The sequence below is a fragment of the Mustela putorius genome, unplaced genomic scaffold (genome assembly GCF_011764305.1).
Source record: "Mustela putorius furo isolate JIRA1106 unplaced genomic scaffold, ASM1176430v1.1 tig00000721_pilon_pilon_pilon, whole genome shotgun sequence".
In the NCBI taxonomy this organism is placed as follows: Eukaryota; Metazoa; Chordata; class Mammalia; order Carnivora; family Mustelidae; genus Mustela; species Mustela putorius.
Window position 1 is genome coordinate 3,198,998 of NW_025421456.1, and position 26,033 is coordinate 3,225,030.

The 26,033-nt window shown below is 39.8% G+C and overlaps 1 protein-coding gene across 1 annotated transcript in view; it reads left to right on the forward strand.

Annotated features, from left to right (window-relative positions):
• Positions 1-9,505: 9,505 nt before the first annotated feature.
• FGF2 (fibroblast growth factor 2) overlaps positions 9,506-26,033 on the forward strand; it is a 65,906-nt gene continuing 49,378 nt past the window's right edge. Inside the window, exon 1 of the mRNA XM_004747965.3 lies at positions 9,506-9,717. Within this exon, the coding sequence (XP_004748022.1) occupies positions 9,540-9,717 (178 nt within the window). The 5' untranslated portion in view covers positions 9,506-9,539. The remainder of the gene's footprint in view (positions 9,718-26,033) is intronic.

Here is a 26,033-nt window from a genome sequence, read left to right on the forward strand (position 1 = left end):
TTTCTCTTGTTTTTGGCACATTAAAAAAAAGTACCTTGATTCGAGGGTCAGGATGCTCCTTTAAACAAATGTCAAAAAACAAAAACAATGAAATTAGCATCTGAGCAGATTACACAGAAGATAAAGAATAAGAAGGCCTTCAAGTAAGGACCATCTTTGTATTATATTTATTACTAATAACAATTGTTTTGAATGGAATTAATATAAGGATGGCTGAGCTCTTCCTTTGGTTTGCTAGCTATTCCCACATAATTCTTACTCTAGAGTTGAGCTAATTAAAAAATAGAGACCATATGAATAAACCTATTCCTCCTAGCACCCGTCTCTTTAAAAAAGTAAAAGAACAAGTCTTTGTGGTTGTTCATTAACCCTCAGGAGAGCCCCACAGGTAGTTTAAGAGTAAAAGACATCATGAAGCTTTAATTTTTTTGAACTTAGGGGTTGAAACTGGGAAAGCAAAAATCAAAGAATCTAATGAGAGAAGACTGATTACTCAATTAATAGAGTCACACAGATGCCCGAAAAGCATGAATGACTAGGTTGGCTGTTTAGTTAGGGTGACCATACAATATGTAAGAATAAAAATTGCCAAATGCACCATAATTAAGCCTTGACTATCTCAGGAACCCTTAGATGTTTATTGTTTGTTTATTTGTTTTTCAAAATCAATAATACAATGTCAACATAAAGCATGGAACATTATTCTGGTGAGATCAGGATCTGCTAACTGGGCATAAAAGGTGAAAAGTAACTTTTTATTACCCCTTGTAGAAATAAAACAGAGTGGCTCACTGTATTATATCACAGCTGATATTCATAATGATGACTTGAGAAGCAACAAAATTATTTTTGATGTATAAGGTTTTAGAAGATAGTTATTTCTGCATTTTAGAGGGATTTCATAAAGAAATAAGTTTAGTGTTAATAAAACAGTTAACATTTAGAGTTCCACAGTCACTGCCACACCATACATAATGTAGATGAGGAGTGGACACCCTGTGTCTCTATTGATTTGCTTAGTTTGGACATTGTGTATACATTGTGTATGTGGACTTTTCCATCTGGTTTCTTTGATGTAGCATAATGTTTTAAGGCTCATCTGTATTTTAGCATGTATCAGTACTTCTTTTTATTGCCAAATAATATTCCATTGTATGGACATACCACATTTTGTTTACTTATTCACCATTTGACAGGTAGACATTTGGGTTGTTTCTACTTTTTGGCTATTATGAATGATGCTGCTATAAACATTCATTGACTTATTTTTGTGTAGCCATATGTTTTCATTATATATATGAATAGAATTGCTAGGTCATATGGTGACTCTGTGTTAATTTTTTGAGGAACTACCATACCAAACTGATTTCTACATTTTTATGTTCCCATCAGGAATGTACAGATGTTCCAACTGTTCCACACCCTTGACAACACTTGTTATTTTCTATTTTTCAAAATCATAATGATCTTAGTGGGTGTGAAGTAATATCTCATTGTGGTTTTGATTTGCATTTCGCAATGACTAATTATGTTGAACATCTTTTCATGTACTTTTGGCTATTTTTGCAAAGATTTATTATGTATTCATTAGAGAGAGAGAGAGAGAGGAAGAGTGAGCAAGAGCATGAGCAGGTGGGAAGATCAGAGGGAGAAGGAGAAGCAGACTCCTGACTGAGGGAGCCTGAGGCAGGGCTCCGTCCCTGGACCCTGGGATCATGACCCAAGCTGAAGGCAGATGTTTAACTGACTGACCCACCCAGGCACCCCTGGCTATCTTTATACTTCTTTGGAGAAATGTCTATTCAAACACTTTGCCTACTTTTACTTTTAAAGTGGATTATCTTTTTATCGTTGAGTTCTAAGAGTTCTTTATATATTTTGGAGACTAGATTCTCATCATATATATGATTTACAAATATTTCCCCTTATTCTCTGGGTTCTTTTTCATTTTCTCAACAGTGTGATGCACAAAAGTTTCTAATTTGGATGAAGTACAATTTATCTTTTTTTTTTTTTTTTTCTGCTTGTGTCTTTAGTGTCACATCTAAGAAACCGTAGCCTAATTCATGGTTGCCCAGATTTACACCTATGTTTTCTTCTAAGATTGTTATAGTTTCAGCTCTTACATTTAAGTCTGTGATATTTGTTAATTTTTCTATGTGGTATAAGGGGTCCAAATTCATTTTTTTTTTCACGTGAATATCAGTGTTCCAGCACTGTCTGTTGAAAGGACTATTCTTTCCTCATTGAATGGTCTTGACATCATTGTTGAAAGTCAGTTGATCATAAACATCAGTTTATTTCCTGTCAATTGTATTCCATTGATCTGTATTCTATTTTTATTCTAGCATTATATCATTTTGTACATTGTAGCTTTGTGGACAATTTTGAAATCAAGTATTTCAACTCTGCTCTTCTTGTTTAAGATTGTTTGGGCTATTCTGGGTCCTTTGTATGTCCATATTAATTTTAAGATCAACTTACCAATTTCTCAAAAAAGAAGTGGGAAATTTTGACAGAGAAAACATTTAGTCTATAGATCAATCATCTTCACAATATTAAGTGTTCTAATATATGAATACAAATGTCTTTACATTTATTTACATCTTCTTTAATTTCTTTCAGACAACGTTTTCTAGTTTTCAATATATAAGTCTTGAACTTCTTTGGTTAAATTAATTCCTAAATATTTTACTCTTTTTTGATGACATGGTAAATGAAATTGTTTTCTTAATTTCATTTTTAGATTGTTCTTTGCTAGTATAAAGAAGTATAACTGATTTTAATATATTGATTTTCTACCCTGCAACCTTGCTGAACTCATTTATTGGCTCTGATTGTGTCTGTGTGGGTGAATTCTTTAGGGTTTTCTATCAGATTCTATCATCTGCAAATATGATTTTACTTCTTCCTTTGTGTCTAGATGCCTTTTATTTCAATTTCTTGCCCAATTGCCCTTGTTAGAATTTCTACTATAATGTTAAGTACAAGTGGTTAGAAAAAACATCCTTCATTTGTTCCTGATTGTAGGAGGCAAGTTTTTTCTTTTTATTATTTTATTATTTTTTCTTTTTATTTTTTTAAATATTATGTTAGCTGTGAGTTTTTCATAAATGACCTTATCAAGTTGTGGGAGGCCACAATAAGGCTTGAGACGAGGACCAAACCAGGCCCTGACTTGTGCCTCGTTTAAAGTCCGAATAACCTAACAGAAGGTTTAGGACGGGAAAAGTTGAGTAGTACTGAGAAAGGGTCTGTGCTATGTGTTGCACGCTCGCTTACGTGACTTCCCACACGCTTGCTAAACAAATGAGAACAATTCGGTTGGGGTCAAAAGTTCGTTTCTGGTCCTTGCTGCCCTCGTACAGCCCATAAATTACTTTCAGGTTTGCTGTATCAATACAGAACCATTGTACTGGCATCAGCCGTTTGGCATCATGAGGTCTGCTTATAGTTAAATGTGAAACTTATTATGGGAACTCGTGGTTTAACTAGGCACAGGTGTATTATGTATGGGAACTCGTGGTTTAACTAGGCACTAAGGCCATATACTATATATATGGTATATAAACTTAGCACTGTTGGACATCTTCCTCGGTGCTCCTCCTGCCCCCATCTCTTTGCTTCTCGAGTTCTTTTCTTCATCCTCTTACCCTCACGTTCCTGGTCGATTTGTCGCACCGGCCGCGACATCAAGTTGAGGAAATTCTTTTCTATTCCTAGTTTGTTGTGTGTGTGGTTTTGTTTTTATCATGAAACAGTATTAGATTTTGTCAAAGACTTTTAAAGTGTCCATTGAGATGATAGTGTTTTTTGAAATTTTAAACCTTTAAACACCTATTAAAATGGTGTTTTACTTTGACTGATTTTGCTATGTTTAACCAACTTGAATTTCCGGAATAAAACCCACTTGGACATGATGTACAATCTTTTTTCTATGTTACTAGATTCTGTTTGATAATTATTTATTGGGGATTTTTGCATCTAAGATCATAAGGAATATTGGTATATAGTTTTGTATTCTTGTGATGTCTTTGTCTGGTTTTGGTGTGGGTAAAATAGTAGCCTCTTGAATGAGTTAGAAACTATTCCCTCCTCTTCTATTTTGTTCTTGTTTTTGGAAGAATTTCTGAAGGCATGGTGTTAATTTTTCCTTAAACATTCGGTAGATTCACCAATGAAGCCATTTGGTCCTGGGCTTTTTTCTGTGGGGGGTTTTATTACATGACTTGCAAATTTTGGTTGCTAATGACACTAAAATTTTATTACTACTGTTGTTTCTGGTTGTTACTTTTTGTTTTTCTTTTTAATTTTAATTCCAGTATAGTTAACATTCAGTGTTCTATTTGTTCTATTTGTTTCAACGCTTCCATACATCACCCAGTACTCCTCACAAGTACACTCCTTAATCCCCCTCAACTATTGACACTAACATTTTAAAATATATTGTTTTCATTTATAATCCTTTTAGATACATCTGAAATTTTAATCCTTGCATTGATCTTTCAATCACTTCATGCATCAGTTCCCAATGTTTTATATAAAAGAGGTTTATAAACATATCCCCCCCCCTTTCTTCAAGATTTTATTTACTTATTTATCAGAGAGCGAGAGAGAGAGCGAGCATGAGCAGGAGGAGAAGGAGGCTTCTCACTGGGCAGGGAGCCTGACATGGGACTCAATGCCAGGACCCTGGGATCACATGACTAGAGCCAAAGGCAGCCGCTTAACCATCTGAGCCACCGAGGCGGGCCGGTATTCCCCACTTTTTGAAATTTCACATGCTACTGCACTTTTGTGAAAGACCTACATTAGTACTTGTTTTAGTTACTGAAGGAAATCTGAAGATGATTTTCACTTTCACAAAAAACGTGCAAATGTTGAACACTGCACTCAGCGCTGGTTTTGCAGCAAGTCATTACAGAAGCAGTGCATACCCCTATCAACGGGAGTGGCCCTGCCAAGCTCCTTCCCAGAAACTGAATACAGTATGTCAGCATCGAGCTCCCATAGCTTTGAGCTGTGAGCATCTGAGCTTTCTGTCCATTTATTTTCTGCATGTATTAGCAAGATGTGTCCTAAGGTATCAGAAAAGGCTTTACAAGGTTATTTATTTGGTCTGGGAATACTCAAAAAATTTTCCACATACATTAATGGTAATTGCTTCTTCACTTTACATCATTTCGACTTAATGAAAGCTTTCGCAGAAATGGTCTACTTTTGGAGAGTGGAGGAAACCTGTAATACTTTTGGAAAGTGGAAGAAATCTGTAAAGGGCAAATTCTCCTCATTACGCTTACAATTTTAAAGAATAACATTTTTAAAAGATAAAATCATAACTGTCATGCAGACAAAAAGTGAATATTAACATTTATATCTTATAAAATATAGAGTTGATATTCTCTCATTAATTCATGAGGAAACCAGTGAGATGTGACAACAGGTTTGAAAGAGAATTCAGAGTCACACATCTCAAGGCAGAAGGAATGCTCAAGTGAATTTACGAATAGGTGCAGAGCTAGCTTATTCCATAGGTAGAAGAGGTATATTCATTAGAGTTCTCCAGAGCTATATAGATATAAGATATATAGATATGTAGATAGGGATGACAGATATATATATATATATATGACCTGGCTTACATAGTCATGAACACTGAGAAGTTTCATAGTTTGTCATTTCCAAACTGGAGGACTAGAAAGTCTGGTGTAACTTCTTCTGAGGCTGAAGGCCTGAGAACCAGGAATTTCAGTGTTTGAGGGCAGGAGAAGATGGATGTCCAAGCTCAGGGAAAAGAGAAATATTTCACATTCCTTCACCTTTTTGTTCTATTCAGCCCTCAAGGGATGGATGATGCCTACAGCATTAGTGAGAGTGGATCTTCTTTACTCGGTCTACTGATTCAAATGTTAATCCCTACTGGAAACACCCTCACAGACCTACCCCAAAACAATGTTTTACTAGCTCTGTAGGCATACCTTAGCCCAGCCAAGTTGACATGTGAAATTAACCATCACACAAGGGAACTCAATGTCCTTCATTAGATATACTTAATTTGTGTATTATTGGTTATTATGTTAGTCTGCTCAGTGTGCCCTAACATAATGCCACCAGACTGGGAAGGTTTAAACAGTGGAAATTTTATATTCTCATAGTTCTGGAGGCTGGAAGTCCAAAATTTAGCCTCTACAGGTTTGGTTTCTGGTGAGGCTTCTTTCCTTGTCTTGCAAACAGCAGCCTTTTTCCTGTCCTCACATGGTGTTTTCTGTATGTGCACACTCCTGGTATCTTTCCTTTTTGTATAAACACATCATTCATATTGGATTAGGAAGGCCTTATCTCGAAATATACCCACATCTTACATTTTACATCTTACATTTCATATTGGAGGTGAGAGCTTCAACATAGGAATTTGGGGGAGAGTAGGACACAATTCAGTCCAGGACAGTTATCTATAATTTATAAAAGTTGTAAAGTTGCTCAAAGATGATTAAACATATAGAGACCTTATAGAATCAGATACTTAGATGATGCCTAATTTTCCATGGAAGATATTTAATAATCATTTTCATCCATTCAAAAGTCATTCACATTTTCCCCTACAATGAAAAAAACATATTTGCTATTATGTTTATTTCTGAATGCATTTTATAATACTGTTGCATAGTTTTAAAAATTGTGCTAAAATTTAAACTAGTATGGTTTAAATTTTTAAAACATGGTGAGAGGAATTTTACATTGGTTTTTTACTACATGTTTCTACCCAGGAACTTTTGAGAGTGTTTTGGTTTTTTTGTTTTGTTTTGTTTTGTTTGTTTGTTTTAAAGCTCTCGTTAAATATTTGTATATAGGAGACACTCTTTGTATATAGGAATAATTCTTAATTTCAAAGTAACTCATCTTGGTATTGTAAGGGAAATTCCTCTTTCCTTTGTAGTTTTGGAATAATTATCACTGGAACCTAGTGGTTTTTAAAAATGATGAGTTTTGTACCCACCATCTTACATTTATTTTTATATTCATCCTTATAGCTGGGAAATTAAGAATGTAGGTAATTTGACTACTCATGATTCCAGTAAGAGCAAATTGATTGCATCTAAGAATAGTGTCTATCTCTACATGTGTACAAGTGTGTGTTGGGAGGAGGCTGGGTGGGAACTTGAGACAACTATCTTAAGGAGGTCTTCTTGGAATTAACACTATTTATCTTGGAGACAGTAGATTCCCAGAGCTGGTTTAACCATTTCCTGTAATGGCCTTTCCTGGTTTTGGAAGGAACTAGGAAACAAGGGGTTAATTGTACAAGTAAAGAAGTTCTTTGAGATCCTTAAGCCATTAGCATACAAATTACTTAACTGAATGTAACTCTTCCCCCAATTTCTGGATACTACTGTTACTTTTTTGTTTTTGTTTTTTAGATTTTATCCCTTTCCTCTTGGAATACTCAGCTTTCTCTGACATAGAGTTCCAGGCTTATTCAAGTCTACTTATGTCAAAGTAAGTGGAAACCTCAACCAAGTCCTACAGAGGCATTAAGCATTCCTTGGGACACCTACAGAGATCATCTGGAAGAGATTATTTATCTTAACAGATTTTCAATGTAGATAAAACCTGTCCATTTTGGAGAGAGAGGTCAGAGAATATATACCAGCCCAGGAAAGAATATTCTGTGTTTTAAAGCTCCAGTCTCTTCATACTTATATTTAACATCCTAGAAATGCATCTAGAGTTAAACTCCTCACGGAGACGTATGAAAAATATTTTCATCTTTCAAAAAATATTTTTTTTAATTTTTAAGAATTTATTTATTTATTTGACAGAGAGAGAGAGAGCACAGGCAGGGGGGAGTGGCAGGCGGAGGGAGAAGAAGAAGCAGGCTCCAGGGAGAGTAGGGGGAGCCGGATCCCAGGATCCTGGGATCATGACCTGAGCCGAAGGCAGTCCCTTAACCAACTGAGCCACCCAGGAGCCCCTACTTTCATCTTTTGATGCACTGTTCTTTTGAAACCAAATCTGTTCCCAAATAAAGGAACTACTGTGTTCTCGAATCTTCCTAGAAGCTTTTCCTAACAGTCAATCTATCCCCCCCAAACTGAATTACCTTTTGTCTGAAATCTTACAACACCTCATTTTATTCTTGTATGGCCTTGGCACCTCTCCCCAGTATTTGTGTTGTTCATGCTTCGGATCTTACCTCCCGCACTGTGTGGGACAAGATCCTGCCTGACTGAGCATCTCCCACCGCATTACCCAAATGCTTCGTATATAGGAGACACTCAAGATTAGAAAACTTTCTGCTCATCTCTAATACCTTTTATATTCCACTGAAAATTACCAATGTCCAACTAACTTCAATTCTGTAATTTGGGATTTTTAGAAAACTACCCTCCCTTCAAGAAACGCCCAAAAGTTTAACCAGGGCTAGTGCCCGTTTAGGAGTAAGACATCAATGCACTTCTATCACATAAGAATTTGAGGCCTATTTTCATCTTTCCACGTCGTCTAATTCAAGTTAGGATGGTAAAAACTTTTTTTTTCTTTTAAAAGAAAAAAGCTCCCCTCCTCTGGCCTCATACTTTCCTTTTGTTAGTCAATGATTTCAGCCTCTGCCTTCAAGTTTAACGGTTTGTGCTCCACGAATGCCCCTCTTTTGGTGCGTTCAGAAGTTATTTTTGGGGCGTTCAGAAATTATTCCGACACGGAATCCTCCCTCATTTCCGATTCCTTTACTTCTTGGGGGTGGAAAGAGTTTCTTCGCTTTGAAACGCTGACAAGGAAAAAGAATGGGGGAGAAAGTTGCATTTAAAACGTTTAAAAGTTGAGTCACGGCTGGTTGCACAGCAAAAGCTCTGCCGTGTGAAGGAAGACTAAATGTGGCTTGGGTGGCGCAGGGCTGGGCTGGGGCGACTTCTGAGGGGCTTCGCTGGGGTCGAGCCCCTAGAGCTGCGGCGGCCTCCGCGGTCGGCTCCCCGCACGCCCTCCGCACCTCCCCCGCCCCCGGGTGCGTTCGGGCTCCCCCTCGGACTGATGTCGCGCGCTTGCGTGCTGAGGCCAAAGCTCCCGACCCAGAGGCCGGCCCCAGAAAGCCCGCAGCGAGTAGGGGGCGGCGCGCAGGAAGGGAGGAGGGCCGGGGGCGTGTGTGGGGGGGTGGGTGTTCGGGGGTGGAGATGTAGAAGATGTGACGCCGCGGCCCGGCCGGTGCCAGACCAGCCGACGCGGTGCCGCGGTTGCTGCCGGATCCAGGGCGCTGCAGCTACGGCAGGCGGCCCTCCCGAGAGCGGCGGCCGCGGAGACACCCATCCCTAAACCCCAGCTCCCGAGCCCCGCGGCGCCCCGTGCTCTAGGGCAGCGGAAGAGGGAAGCGGCGGAGCGGCTCCAGGCTGGGGGCCCACGGGCGCGGCCGCGCGCTGCCGGGCGGGAGGCTGGGGGGCCGGGGCCGTGGCCGTGCCCCGGACCGGGTCGGGGGCCGGGGCCGGGGGGCGGCGGCTCCCCGCGCGGCTCCAGGGGCGCGGGCACCCCGGCAGAGCGCCGGCGGAGCCATGGCAGCCGGGAGCATCACCACGCTGCCCGCCCAGCCGGAGGACGGCGGTAGCGGCGCCTTCCCGCCCGGCCACTTCAAGGACCCCAAGCGGCTGTACTGCAAAAACGGGGGCTTCTTCCTGCGCATCCAGCCGGATGGCAGAGTGGACGGGGTCCGGGAGAAGAGCGATCCTCACAGTGAGTGCTGGCCCGCTCTTCCTCCCCCATCCCATCTCCATCTCCTGGGGTTCTCTCCCCCGCGCCTTCATTCCAGCTTCTTCCTTCTCGTCACTCTGACCTCAGTGGGATCTGTGGTTTCTTTCCGCGCAGCCCTCAGCGGTTTCGGGTTCACCACCCGCCCCCACCTCCCCGGAGCTGCGGTGTCGGGTTAGATACTTCCCGGGGCTTCGGAGTGTGCCAATTTCCCCTGGTAAACCAGTCCCCTGGGCCCAGAGCCGCAGGGTGCCTGGGCCTGGCCTTCGCGCAACCTGTTGCTTAGGGGATGCCCGGCGGCGGAGAGGTGAGCCGGCTCGCTGAGATGCCGTCCGGGTCCCCACCCTGAAGTTCCAATCCCTTCTGTGTTGGGGGCGCGCAACCCCACTGACAGAGACAGAGGGACCAAACTTGAATTAAGTGTTCTTTTTTGGAAAAATACCTTCCCAGAGTTGTGCCCTTAAACTCCGACTTGGTAGGATTCGAGCCAGCTGGCACACTGCTCTCACCCATCTATTTCTAATTTTTTCTTAATTTCCGAAAGCTTTCAGAGCAATAGATATGGACTTTGTTAATAAAGTGCGACACACTTCTGTTTTAATAGTGATGAGAACCGCAAAAGCTTTAATCACTCGCCTGCAATTGTTAGCTTTGGGACCTTGAGCCTGTTTCGTCAGATTTAAAGTGAGGGCAATGTCTATTTTGCATCAGGTTTGAGGCTCAAATGAGAGCTTATATACAGAGCTGGGAGGTCTCATTTCATTAGTGTACAATTTTGTGTTCAGTAAAAAATAATCTATTAGTGGTTATAGAAATAACGCTGGCCTACAGTCATTGGTTCTCAAACTTGAGGGGTGCATTAGAATCCGGGGGGGGGGGGCGGGTGGTTATAACAAATTGATGAACCTTGTCTCCTGAGTTTGAGTCCTTAGGTCTGGAGTGGGGCCTGATGATTTGCATTTGTAACAAGTTCCCCAGGTGGTGCTGACCTGGGACCACACTTTGAGACCAACTGGTCTATAGAAAATAGGAAGAAAGGGGTATAAAATGGGTTGATTAACAACACTGGTGGAATCTGAAATGGGAGAAAGATCAGAGTATATTTTAACTGGCATCCTGTAAGTGCAGGTGAAACAGCTGTTTTAAAAGCCCTGTGTTTGGCCTTCCTTTCTGGGTTTCAGATGAAGACTCTGCTCTTCTATTTTCCTGAGAAAAGACCTCCCCAGGTACGGAGCTTCACTCCCCAGTAATTACCTCTTTATCACAAGATGCTGATGGAACGTCATTCACACCTGTGAGGTGACACAGGAAGAGGCCAAAGCTTTGCCACCAAACCTGGGTTGATGAATGGGAAATGTGCTTTTTATATTGGGTCTTTATTGATTCCAAAATAGCAACCAGCAAAAGATGCAGCTCTTTAATTTTTGGGGGGTCTGATGTAATTTTTAAATTTTATCAATCACTTACATTATCCAGTAAAACTGCAAAGGTACTTGTAACCCAATATATATGGGTTAGTGCTGTTTCTCTATTTTAGTAACTTGAATAGGTTTCACAAAATCAAGTTTTGTTTTCATTTTTTTAAAGATTTTATTTATTTGTCCAAGTGAGAGAGAGAGAGAGCACAAGCAGGGGCAGCAGCAGGTAGAAAAAGAAGCAGGCTCCCCACTGAGCATGGAGCCTAATGTGGGTGTGGGGCTTGATCCCAGGCTCCTGAGATCATGACCTGAGCCGAAGGCAGAGGCTTAACCTACTGAGCCACCCAGGCATCCCCAAAATTAAGTTTTAAACTTTGTGCTTGAAGTTTGTTTTGCATTTTTCTGTTAGGCCAGCACAGCTGATTAGGGTCAGGTGCATGTATGTCCCAAATAATTTTGTTCTTTTCTAGTAGCGCAAACTGTCTGTAATGATAAAGGAGCATGCTCTATGACTAAAAGAACTCTCTACCAGGCTTCCCCTATGCCTTTCTTTTTTTTTAAAGACACTTTATTAATTTTTTTCCTTGAAGCTTTTGATATTCTTTCTTTTAGAATAAAACTATATAGAGGATAGTGAGTTAGGATAATTCTGAATTGCATAGCATACTACTGCCCTTGTAATAACAGCTGTTAACTTTTTCTTCCCACCTATGAATTTTTCATAATCTTATTTAACTCACTGGTTCTCAAAGGGGGGGGGGTGACTTTGCTCCTGCCCGCCACCCTCAACATTTGGCAAGGCCTGAAGACCTTTTTGGTTCATATTTGGAATGGTGCTACTAGTACCTAGTAGGTAGAGGCCACAGATGCTGTTAACTGTCCTACAATGCACAGGATACCCCCATTATCCCCCGCAAAAAATTTTCTGACCCCAAATGTTTATAGCGCTAAGGTTGAGAATCCTGCCAACTTGACAACAAGCTAAAAACAGCATGTTGAAACTGAAGAGTAGAATACTTATCCAGATTTGTGGAAGGTATGGATTTTTATTTTTTAATTTACTTTTTACATTTAAAAATTTTTTATTAACGTATAATGTATTATTAGCCCCAGGGGTACAGGTCTGTGAATCATTAGGCTTACACACTTCACAGCACTCACCACAGCACCACCCTCCCCAATGTCCATAACTCAACCACTCTTTCCTTACCAACCCCCCCAACCCTCTGTTTTGTGAGATCAAGAGTTTCTTATGGTTTGTTTCCCTCCCGATCCCATCTTGTTTCATTTATTCCTTTCCTACCCGCCCCCCACCCCCCAAAAAACTCTCCATGTTGCTTCTCAACTTAGGTATGGATTTTTTTAAAATCCCCTTTTACCAGGCAATAGACTGAGAAGAATAAAACCTAAAATGACGAATTTAGACCACTTCAGTGTAGCACAACCTGGAAATAGGTTTAAGTACAGTATATTTTTCTGGCAAGTCAAAGATGTACTGATAGCCGACCAAACCAAGACAAGACTGATGGGAAAGATACAAGAAAAAAAAATGATTATGAACATGATATAACAATATTTTCCCAACCACGTCTTCTCCATTACCTAAACAAACAAGACTGAGCAGAAAACATGGAGAAAGGAAAGCAGAGTTAATGGTCGCCACAGTTTCCTATTGAATTATGGCTCAGATATGCAGACATACTTGAAAAGTTGAAAAACCCAGGGTCTCATTCCTCAAACGGTTTTGTCCAGTTGACCTGAAAATCTCTGATTTTGCCAATTACTTTGGAATTAGAATTTTCTGCCCAGATGTCTTCTAAAATGCAAATAGCTTTAAAAAGAAGAGTTCAGTCATTATCAGATGTTAACATTTAGCGTGAGTTAAATTTCTTCCCCATACCTGAGTGGGACTGGAATTTAAGGAGGGTTTGTATAAACGTGAGGTGCCAGTTAGGTATGGGGGATGTGGCTCAGGTGCTAAAGGGGAGACAAGGCAGGGAGGTGTGGGGCAGCGGGCAGAGGCAGACAGGAAAGGGGAGGGAGGAGATGACTGAACACGAGTTTTCCTTCTCAGTGTTGTTGAAGGTCACTTTTGCTTCACACCTGGGTATCCTCCTGTGTTGTTTTCACTTGAAAGGGCTGATTTTCCTGCACGTTCCTCATAGTCCTGGAGTAACTTTCATTCGACATGAGGGTTTTGATAAAGGCAAGATGTGATAACAGAGTCTATATTTCTCCAGCATGTGTGCTGCTCACCCAGCTTCCTTTTGGTATCCTGGATGTTTTGATTGGCCTCTTCAAACACCCATGGGATTGTGGAACATTAAGTATATACTCTAAAGTTGTGATGTAAAAACTTACGAAGAGAGAACATTTTATCCCAAGGAGCACGTACATACACCCTGTGCTGGAGAGCAGTGAGTGAAATGTATGCTGCTTATGGAGATTTTAGCATTAAATGTGTTCCAGATGCTCTTATTTAGGAAAAAAAAATGGCGGTAGTTAGCTGGGCCGTTTCTACCCTTGGGCTTCTCCTAGGAGGTGGCGGCCTGCTTGCTGTACTTCTCTGCTTCCAGGCCTAGAGAACACCGAGACTTGGAGAGGCAGAGGCACACAGGCCCACTCCTGTGTGGAGCAGAGATGGGATCCAGGCCCGCCTGACACCCATGCCCTTTGCCACGGCACGTATTCCATGCAATTCCAGTCATAAAAACAAGGGCTTGTGAAATTCAGAGGGAGGCGTCAGACCTTGTAGTTCACCGATCTTGTTTTATAGAAGAGAGGATTGAGGTTCAGAACAGTGACTGATAACTTGAGTTCCTCAGCTAGTTTCCCCGGTGATCATCCTGAGTGAGCTTCTTACCCACCTGGTCCCTTGCCTTGTCTTCCTGCCCTCCCCCAGCCTCACTGCACTCTTCCATTCAGTCTCCAGAGCCCCCTGAGGGCCCCCCTTTGTGGGCTTCCTTTCTTAGCACTGGCCAAGCCAGCCCCGCTGTGTAGTGGAGTTTTTCACTAGTTCATAGGTTGCTTCTAGATGTATTCCTGGGATATTGGATAAAGTCACCTTTCTTCCCTCCCTTTATGTAAATGGCACCATTGATGCAGTGATACTAGACTCTTTCCTACCATCTCTTTTGGGTAATATCTGGCAAGTGGATCCCACTAATTTGCCTTATTAAGCACAATATTTACTATAATGCTATTTACACGCAGTACACAAATGAAGTAAGAATCTAATAGCTCATTTAATCATGGCAATCATGTAATTGGTAGAGCAATGAAAGGACAATTCATGAGTCATAGGTATTACCACACCTTAGAAGCCTTTTAAGAAGAGTTTGATGCCAAGTGACTTCAGTGTAGAAAAGGCAGTATCCCCTGTGACACACCCTGAGGACTCTCCTTGTATTTATAAAATGGCCCTTACATAATTAGACTTCGACGATGGTGTTAACAATGGGGTTCTAAGTATTCTCACTTAGATTTATGATACTATTTTAAATGGATGGCCATGATTTTTAAGTTTAATTTGAAAATAAAATATTACAGATACAACAAATGAGACACAAATGATTCTTTATATGTTATAAAATTGACTTTATTCATCCATGCATTGATTCTTAGAAATCACCATCTGTGATACCGAAAGAGGTAAGTTTTGAGTCTCACATCATTGAAACTGTTGTTTTTCAACCAAAGATGCCTGTACAACAGGATAATCACTACACATGTGCCATAGCCTTTGCTTGTTTTTCCAAATTCCAGTGTTTGTTGATTTTCCAAAAACCCTGCTTGGGCCCCTTTGTCCTGTAGCACACATCTGTTAGAAGGCTGGTCTGGGGTAAGAGTCAAAGACATGAACTGGAACAAGGCAAATCAGCACATTCAGGGCAAAAACTTGAACCCTATGACTGTATTCTATCCAAGCAAATGTATTTTGTTCTGCATGGTTTTGAGCTGGTCATTTTTTGCACTCTGAAATCCGAGATCCAGTCTCGTAAATGCTCTCAATGCTCAATAAATATTTAATGCTTGATTGTTTTCAAAATCATTTGGAAGATTATGTCATTAAGAAATGCGGTTGTGGCAGCATGATTTTCAGTGTTTTCTTGTTGTATCTATTGTTAGATTCACTATTGTGTACTCTTTTGCTATAATACTCCTCCTCTGAGCTAGGTTATTTATAGCCCCAGAAATTTAGGCGAGGACTAAGAGTGGTGACTCCCAGAAAACCTCACCCCTTGAGCCATAGACTGGTTCTTAGAAGCCAGACTAGTCCCATTTTAAATTCCTGTAGGATATTTTTAGTTTGAAGAAATTTGGAGGACCTGGAGGCAACAGACAGCCAATATTCAGTGTTTAATTTATGTCTCATCCCAGCTGTTCTCTGTCACTCTTCCTGGGCAAGGTGACTTTTCAATTGACTAGTGTATGTTTAATGCTTGCTTATTCATTTGCAGAAATTTGTGGTGCATGCGTGTGTTTTTATTTTCAAAGGGCTACTTATTTCCCCATATTAATTTACCTTCTAAATGGAATTATTCTATAGAATCCCGAAGTGAAAGTTTTCCAGATTTTTAAGATATTTCAGAGATGATAAAAATGAGGAGGAAGTTCCTCGTATAATTGAGCTGTTGAAAGGAATTTTCCTGTTTAATATATAATTAAATTAATTAATTAATTTAGTTAATTTACTTCTCTGACAGAGTGAGAGAGCACAAGTAGGGGGAATGGGAGAGGGAGAGGGAGAGGCAGGCTCCCTGCTGAGCAAGGAGCCCCATGCAGGGCTCAATCCCAAGACCCTAGGATCACGACCTGAGCCAAAGACACTTAACCATCTGAGCCATCCAGCTGTCCCTATTTAATTATTTAAATTAAGCTATACATTAATTTGCAGGTGAAATTTATAATTAAGCAATAAAATGAGTCAAGAAAGAAATGTTTGTGGTTTTTTTCCTTAAAGGAAATTTGTACAGAGTGGTAATGATCTGGCTCATTCTCTGAGTACATTGTTCTCTGTTTATAATTTAGGCACTTTGAGAAGATGCTGGCACCTTAGGGTATTCCGGAACCATGAAGTCTCCATATAAATAAACATTATAAAGGCTTAGGACCTTTTCCTCAGGGAGTGCTTACTAATTGTCAGTGGCCAAGAAAACATTTTGTGTGGACCATCCAACCCTGTGTAGTAACTACTCATGGGCCATGTGCTGTAGAAAGCTTAGTAAGGTTTCTTGCTCTCTTGGCTTGCTCTTAGCCTTTCTTAGAGTAATCTCTATAGAAAGTTAAATCATTTTTTGCGATTAATAGTTTAAACTTGTTAGGAATTCTGTTTTCTTCAAGAAGCATTTGGATTTTTATCATGTACTCTGTGGAACATAACATTTCTTAGTTGTGCTGTGCATTGTTTGTTCATTCTTTTGAGGTCAATATCCTGGAATCCTGTGCTCTCTTCTAGTTCATCTTCTTTTCTCTTTTTAACTCTGGATCCTGCCCCCTGGAATTCTGTTTAATCATTGTGGGCCAGCAGCCTTTCACTTAAATCATGTGGCCTTATCCAATTTGTCACCCTACTTGATGCTTGATACTTGATGCCCTACAATTCGGCACTTGATATTATTCCCTGTCTCTGTCTTCTTGAGAATTCTTTGGCTTCTCTTACACCCCATCAACCTGGTTTTCTCACCCATCCAATGGTCCCTTCTTGTGGGTTCTCCTATTTTTGCTCTTTTGCTATCATATTCCCCAAGGCTGTGTTTTGGGCCCTCTGCTCTTCTTTCTGAGTACTCCCATTTCTCCAGCAGATCATTGGTAGTCTCTATCTCAGTCCCCAATTTCCCATCTCTGTGTTAAGACTGTGTTGCCCTCTGCTTGAAGGACAGATAAACTGCCATAGTCACAGTCTCAACTCAAAATGCGTAAAAAAGAACTTAACATCTTTTTCTCAAACTTACATCCTTTTCTACCAAACTAATATTTGTAGGAAAATTATTCTTCTAGTCTTCAAAGCTAGATGTCTCAGAGGCTTCCCTGCCTTAGTGATTTTTCTTTGCCCTGTCTTTTGATTTCCCCTGCCCTTTACTTACCTACAACCAGAGCCTACCTGACTTCCCTTTTCACATGTGATCTACCTGCTCAATCTTATTTCCAAATATTTACCATCCATACTCTCCTGATGCTGTTGACGTCTCTCATCTGACAGGCCGTCACTGTGAAAGTGATTGGCCTTTTCTCATGTGAGCTTGTTTTTGGAAAATCCTTTTTCTTATCAATTCCTCTCACACACACTCTTTCCGTTCCCACCTTTCTCTTCTTTTTAAGTCTTTTAAGACTTTAGCTCAGCAATCTTCTCTTTTGTGAAAGTTTTGTGAAAGTCTATCCAAGGAAGAATTGTTTGGATCTCTGTTTTCCCCACAGTGCTTGGTACATATTCTGCTGCAGAACCTAATGATTTCTGTTGTCAGACATGGTTGATGTGTTTCTGTCCAGCAGTGGGACTGAGCTCCTTGCAGACAAGGACTGGGATGGATTATTTTTTATCTGACTTCATGCACAGTGGCCACTCAAAGAGTGTTTGTTAAATTCTGCATGTACCCGACAAATTAGCTGAGTGTTCTCACTTCCATTCTGACCTTCTCACATCTTCCTCCTCTTCGTTTTAATCCGCTGTTTACTTGAGATGGAAAGTCCTCTCAATCATTTTACCTTATCCTAGTCCGAATCATGCTTTAGGTTACATTTCCTTCATATCACCCTGGACCATCTTTCTTTCCCTGTATGCTTCTAATAGGTTAGATGTGTTTTAATTTCATGTTCCCTAATGTTACTGGAAATTCCTAGTTCAGAAGGATTTTTTTTTTTTTTTAATCCGAACATTACCTAGCAATCTCTTATTCTCTTTTCTTGTCTGAGGGTCTGAGACTGAACTGACTAATCCCAGATCCTTTTGGCTCCATTTGCTGAATGAATGACCAGGCTGAAGCCTAGGAAGAGGTTCAAACAACATTTGTAGAACAAATTAGAACTTCAAATAAATAAACATAAATACTAAAGTATGAGGCATGTAAAGAGGATAAATTGAATGCCCTATCACTGTAGTTCTTTCTTCAGACACCTATCACATTATCAAAAGAAGTACTAAAGGTAAAACATAATCATTTGGGATTACTTTTTATGGTGGAAAGTTTTCTTTTCAGCTGTTGAATAACATTAACATTCCTCACCAATTCCAGAACTAGTTCTAATCCTCCAAATAAGGATTACTGATCTGACAGTTCATACTTGAATCAGACACTTTAGTCCTTAAAGCTCTCTCTCTCAAGCTAAAACCAGTGAATCATTTTATAAATTAGGATTAAGAACTATCTGGTACCATTGCTAGTATCCTTTTTGGCTGTGAGGGAACTTCTTGGCAAATAGTTAAATCCTAATATTCAAAATTAAGAGCCAAAATTCATCACCACAATCTTAAAGCTCTTAAAAGGATACAAATTGTATGACAAAATGAGTCATAGTCTTTGTGATGTGATGTCTGTAAGGGTGGGTGGGAGAAATTGCTGAATGACCAGTCTTATTCTACTCCTTTCTAAGCTGAATCATTTTACAAACAGAAAACAATTCATAGGTTTTTCAGTGGTCATTCCGGAAATGGAAAATGGAAGAGGTTAACAACATCAAATAATACTTCCATTTAAAAAATGGCTTTTTGAAATGTATCACTTGATGAACAGTCTTTGTCTTGAATTAGAAATAAAATTAATTTACTGCTTAATAACATGTATCTTTTAATCTAACACCTCCAGTCTCTCACTCTCTCTTTCTAATCTATTAATTGATTTTATTAGTTTTCTTGCCTAAATTTTTTTTCATTCTCCTGTGTAATTTGACCTTTCTTCTCCTAGCTATTTCTAGAGTTGACTCATTTGAAGATGGTGTATGTGTGTTGGGGGGGCTGTGCCATTTACTTACTGGCTTCATGGTTATTTGGATGGGGACTCAAGGAGAGAAGGTCTCTTTAATCTTGGAAATTATGATTCTGGGATGGTATAATCTTGCATTTAAAATGTTTCGTCCTCTTTTGTTACTTCTTATTAGAAACAAGTTTGAAGAGCCTTTTTCAGGTCCAATTTAGTCATTAATGTTCAAATGTAAGATTAATTAACCTTATTCCCTTATCTTCTTTGGGGATAGGGCATTTGTCCAAAAAGTTATGTGAAAAAAAAATACTCTATTTTGACTGTGTTTCTAAGTTTTAGAAGTTCTTTTTACATACTTACATTTTTATATTACTCTAAACTGAATAGTTTAGTAATGGGAATATAATGCAAGTAAAATTGGGAAGATAGTCTTTCTAACTGGTTTAATAGAGATACTATAAATAAGACATATACAGTAAGTTTTGGATTTAAAAATAATGAATTACAGCAACTCTTGGCTGTTACACAGTTGGAAAAGTGAGGCACAGATTATTTTGTATGGTGGGTATTAAAACCACAAAGTATTCATGGGATCTGTCCAGCGTTGGCCAGGTGCCTGGGGAGATTGCCATGTCATTGGCAAAGTCTCTGGACCAGGCAGTAGAGGAGAGGCCAGTTGTTTGGCCTTCACGTCTATATTCCTAGGACCTTGGTACTTATGGGGTATTTTTTGAATGAATGAATGAATGAAATTCTTGAGAATATGCTGTATGTCAGCTGTACAAATAATGTGTTTAATCTTGATTACAAGCTTATGAAGCACAAGTGTTATTAACCTCATTTATAGATAAGAATAAAGTTTTGCTTCCCCAAAAAACAAGAGCCCAGGACCTGATGGATTCCCTGGAGAATTGTACCAAACATTCAAGGAAGAAATAATACCTATTCTTCTGAAGCTGTTTCAAAAAATAGAAACAGAAAACTTCCAGAATCTTTTTATGAAGTCAGCATTACCTTGATTCCCAAACCAGGCAAAGACCCCACCAAAAAAGGAGAATTTTAGATGAATATCTCTGATGAATATGGATGCTAATATTCTCAACAAGATCCTAGCTAATAGGATCCAACAGTACATTAAAAAGATTATCCACCATGACCAGGTGGGATTTATCTACGGGATGCAAGTTTGGTTCAACATTTGCAAATCAATCAGTGTGATAGAACAAATCAATAAGAGAAGAGAGAAGAACCACATGGTCCTCTCAATTGATGCAGAAAAAACATTTGACAAGATAGAGCATCCATTCCTGATTAAAACTCTTCAAAGTATAGGGATAAAGTGAACATTCCTCAAACTCATAAAATCTATCTATGAAAAACCCACAGCATATATCATTCTCAGTGGGGAAAAACCGACAACCTTCCCACTGAGATCAGGAACACGACAGGGATGCCCACTCTCATCACTGTTGTTCAACATAGTACTAGAAGTCCTACCAACAGCAGTCAGACAACGAAAAGAAATAAAAGCTATTCAAACTGGCAATGAAGAAATCAAACCCTCTCTCTTTGCACATGACTGATCCTTTATATGGAAAACCCAAAAGATTCTGCCCCCAAACTACTAGAACTCATACAGCTATTCAGTAATGTGGCAGGATACAACATCAATGTACAGAAATCAGTTGCTTTTTAATACACTAACAATGAAAATATAGAAAGGGAAATTAGAGAATCCATTCCATTTATTATAGCACCAAGAATGATAAGATACCTGGGAATAAATCTAACCAAAGAGGTAAAGGATCTGTACTTGAGGAACTACAGAACACTCATGAAAGAAATTGAAGAAGACACAAAAAGATGGAAGACCATCCCATGCTCATGGATAAGAGGAATAAACCTTTTTAATACGTCTGTATTGCCCAGAGCAATCAATACTTTCAATGCCATCTCGATCAAAATTCCACTGGCATTTTTCAAAGAGCTGGAACAAACAATCCTAAAATTTGTATGGAATCAGAAGAGACCCCGAATTGCTAAGGAAATGTTGAAAAAGAAAAACAGGGGAAATCATGTTGCCTGATTTCAAGCTTTACTGCAAAGCTGTAATCACCAAGACAGCATGGTACTGGCACATAAACAGACACATAGACCAGTGGAACAGGGTAGAGAGCCTAGATATGGACCCTCAACTCTATGGTCAAATAATCTTCGACAAAGCAGGAAAAAACATACAGTGGAAAAAAGACAATCTCTTCAATAAATTGTGCTGGGGAAATTGAACAGCTATGTGTAGAAGAATGAAACTCGACCATTCTCTTGCACCATACACTAAGATAAACTTGAAATGGATAAAAGTCCTTAACGTGAGGCAGGAGTCCATCAAAATCCTAGAGGAGAATGTAAACAGTAACCTCAACACTGACCACAGAAACTTCTTTCAAGACATGTCTCCAAAAGCAAGGGAAACAAAACCAAAAATGAACTTTGGGGACTTCATCGAGATCAAAAGCTTCTGCACAGCAAAGGCAGTCATCAAAACCAAAAGACAACTGACAGAATGGGAGAAGATATTTGCAAATGACATATCAGATAAAGGGCTGGTATTCAAAATCTACAAAGAACTTATCAAACTCAACACCTAAAGAACAAATAATCCAATCAAGAAATGGGCAGAGGACATGAACAGACTTTTCTGCAAAGAAGACATCCAGATGGCCAATAGACACATGAAAAAGTGCTCCACATCACTCGGCATCAGGGAAATACAAATCAAAACTACAATGAGATACTGCCTCACACCAGTCAGAATGGCTAAAATTAACAAGTCGGGAAACAACAGATGCTGGTGAGGATGCAGAGAAAGGGGAACCCTCCTACACTGTTGGTGGGAATGCAAGCTGGTGCAACCACTCTGGAAAACAGCATGGAGGTTCCTCAAAAAGTTGAAAATAGAGCTACCCTACCCAGGCATCACACTACCGGGTATTTACCCTAAAGATACAAATGTAGTGATCCAAAGGGGCACATGCACCTGAATGTTTATAGCAGCAATGTCCACAAAAGCCAAACTATGGAAAGAACCTCTATGTATCAATAGATGAATGGATAAAGAAGTGGTTTTATATATATACACACACACACACAGACACACACACACTATGGAATACTATGCAGTCATCAAAAGAAATGAAATCTTGCCATTTGTGACAATGTGGATGGAACTAGAGGGTATTGTCCTTAGCAAAATAAGTCAATCAGAGAAAGACAGTTATTATACGATCTCCCTGATATGAGGAAGTTGAGAGGCAACAATGGGGTTTGAGAGGTAGAAAAAGAATAAATGAAACAAGATGGGATTGAGAGAGAGACAAACCATAAGAGACTCTTAGTCTCACAAAACAAACTGAGGGTGCCGGCAGGAGGTGGGTAGGGAGAGGGTGGTTGGGTTATGGACATTGGGGAAGGTATGTGCTATGGTAAGTGCTGTGAAGTGTGTAAACCTGGTGATTCACAGACTTGTACCCCTGGGGCTAATAATACATTATATGTTAATAAAAAATTAAAAAAAAAAACCCTATATTGAGATACCACCTTACACCAGTTAGAATCGCCAAAATTAGCAAGACAGTAACCCTTAAAAAAGGTTTTATTTATTTGTGTGTGTGAGAAAGAGAGAGAACATGAGCAGGCAAAAGAAGAGGGAGAAGCAGACTGCCCACTGAGTAAGAAGACGGACATGGGGCTTGAACCCAGGACCTTGATCCCAGGACCTTGATCCCAACAAGTGTTGAAGAGGATGTGGAGAAAGGGGAACCCTCTTACACTGTTGGTGGAAATTCAAGTTGGTGCAGCACCTTTGGAAAACAGTGTGGGTAGTCCTTAAATTAAAAATGGAGCTACCTTATGACCCTGCAGTTGCACTACTGGGTATTTACCCAAAGATACAGGTGTAGTGAAAAGAAAGGCCATCTTTACCTCAATGTTCATAGCAGCAACGGCCACAGTTGTCAAACTGTGGAAAGAAACAAGATGCTCTTCAACTGACAAATGGATAAAGAAGATATGGTCCATATACATTATGGAGTATTATGCCTCCTTCAGAAAGTATGAATACCCAACTTTTGTATCAACATGGATGGGACTGGAAGAGATTATGCGGAGTGAAATAACTCAAGCAGAGAAAGTCGATTATATGGTTTCACTTACTTGTGGAACACAGGAATAACACAGAAAATATTGAGAGATGGAGAGGAGAAGTGAGTTGGGTGAAATCGGAGGGGGAGACAAACCCTGAGAGACTGTGGACTCTGAGAAACAAACTGAGGATTTGGGAGGTTGGGTGAGCCTGGTGGTGCGTATTAAGGGCATGGAGCACTGGGTGTGGTGCATTAACAATGAATTTTGGAACACTGAAAAAAATAAAAAAAAAAAAGAATAAATGTTTGATATTACCTTTTCAAAACATGATCTCAAGGCGCCTGGATGGCTCAGTCCTTAGGTATCTACCTTTGACTTAGGTCATGATCCCAGAGTCCTGGGATCAAGCCCTGCATTGGGCTCCCTGCTCAGAGGAAAGCTGGCTTCTCCCTCTCCCCTTGCCCCTGCTTGTGTTCTCCTCTCGCTGTGTTTCCCTCTGTCAAATAAATAAAGAGAATCTTTAAAAAAAAAAGAGAGAGCTCTTTGTGATACAAGTAATGAATTATGCCTTCTAGACTTCTTGGTGTTTAGAATACAGATTCATGGTCAGAATTCTAGATAGACAATGTAGCAGAAATTTAAACAGAAAGAGCAATTAAAAAAAAAAGAATTTAGACTTTTCCCAGAGGCTTTGCCATGTCCAGCAAACTTAAGGTCTTTGCCATCTTTGAGTTATTTTTGTTTAGGAAATATTAATCATTTAATATAAAACAATTCCTTGGGTGGCCAGATGGCCCAGGCAGTTAAGTGTCTCTTTGGCTCTGGTCATGATTCTAAGGTCCTGGGATCAAGCCCCATGTCCATCTTCTTACTCAGTGAGGAGTTTGCTTCTCCCTCTTCTTTTGCCTGCTCATGCTCTCTCTCTTTCTCTTTCTCACACTCACAAATAAATAAAACCTTTTTTAAAAAAGATTTTAATTTATTTATTTGACACACAGAGAGAGATCACAAATAGGCAGAAAGGCAGGCAGAGAGAGAGAGGTAAGCAGGCTCCCTGCTGAGCAGAGAGCCTGATGTGGGGCTCGATCCCAGGACCCTGAGATCATGACCTGAGCTGAAGGCAGAGGCTTTAACCGATGGAGCCACCCAGGCGCCCCATAAATAAATCTTGAAAAAAAAAATTCCTTAAAATTTAGGGGTTGTTTTCTGAAGAATTCAGAGGTTCTTAAATGGCACATACAAATATAGACTAGGAAATAATTAAAAGTAAATACTGTGTAAGAATAGAGTGAACCTTGAAGATAGGGTCTGGAAGATTAAAATGCAGAATAAACTAGGGCATACAGAAAGTGTAAAGAGAATAACTCAAAGGATGTTTTAAGAGTTAGTTCCTTTCAAGTAGATTTGAGATAGGCTCGCTATTTAAGAACATGTGGTGTAAGACCAAAAACCAACCTCCCCCCGCAAAGCAGATGTAGTTGGACCTATTTTATTTTAATCTTCCATTTCATTTTAAACTTCTTCTTTTAATCTGGTCCATTAGTAATTTTTTAGTGTCTGCTATGTGAGGAAATAAAGACCAAGATCAACAGACGTGTCAAGAAAGCACTTATAACCAGACACATCCAGAAACGTGTCTAAAATTAAACAACTCTTTCCTTGAAATCACTTGCCCCCCTTTGTCGACTGCCCAATATTTTAAAATAGTGTCACCATCTTCTTGCCAGCCCAGCCCATCTCTTGGAGCAAATGTCTACTCTTGGTCTTCCTCAATGCTCACATCCTCTTCTTGAGCCCCATGCATTTCAGTTACACAATGTCTTTTACATTCACCCTGGTCTCTGCACCCTTGCCACAGCTGTTCTGTCCCTGACTGTTGCAACTGCCTGCTAATGCATCCCATCTGTATGAGTCTGCTAGGATTGCTGTTAACAAAATACCACCGCCTGGGTGGCTCAAGCAATAGAAATCGATTTTCTCACAGTTCTGATGGCTGCAAGCCTAAGATCAAAGTGTCTGCAGGTTTCATGTCTTCGAGACTTCTCCTTTGTTAGCAGATGGCTCCCTTCTTGCTGCCTCTTCACTTGGTCATCCCTCTGTGCACACACAAAGTTTGTTTTGTAAAAGACACTACTCAGGTTGGGTTAGGGCTGTCTCTAATGATCTGGCTTTAACTTAATCACCTCTCTAGAAGACTGGTCTCCAAATAACAGTCATTTTCTGAGGTGATAGGAGTTAGGGCATAAGCATATGAATCTGGGGGGAGGTTGGTGAGATATAATTCAGACTGAGTAATCTTTCTGAAGACCCACTCTGATCATGTTTTTCCTCTCCTCCATGAAGCTTATGGACTTGAAAGTGTCCAACCCCTGGTATACAGATTGCTTACAGATGTGGGCACTGTTGAAAGTCTGTAAGAATCCTAGAGAATAGGAAATTTACCAGCAGATGGGTAGTTATCTTAGATATCAAAAACTGGAATAAAGATGTTTTCTGGAAACTAAAGACAGGTAGTAAGCTTAATGTAGGTCTTTGTTAAAAAATAAATCCCAAAAGACTTGAGAATACTGAGAAAATAACACATAATAAGTAGTATATATGGTAAAATAATAGAAGAATAGTAACATGTATAGGCTTGATATGTTGATTTCAATGTGCTATCTGACCAATTTTTTTTCAGGTTTTGCAATATTTATAATGTTTTTTAAAGTTTTTATTTTAATTCCAGTAGCATACATTGTTATAATAGTTTCAGGTGTGCAGTGAGGTGATTTAGTCCTTCCATACTTTACCCTGTGCTCATTATGACAAGTGTACTCCTTAA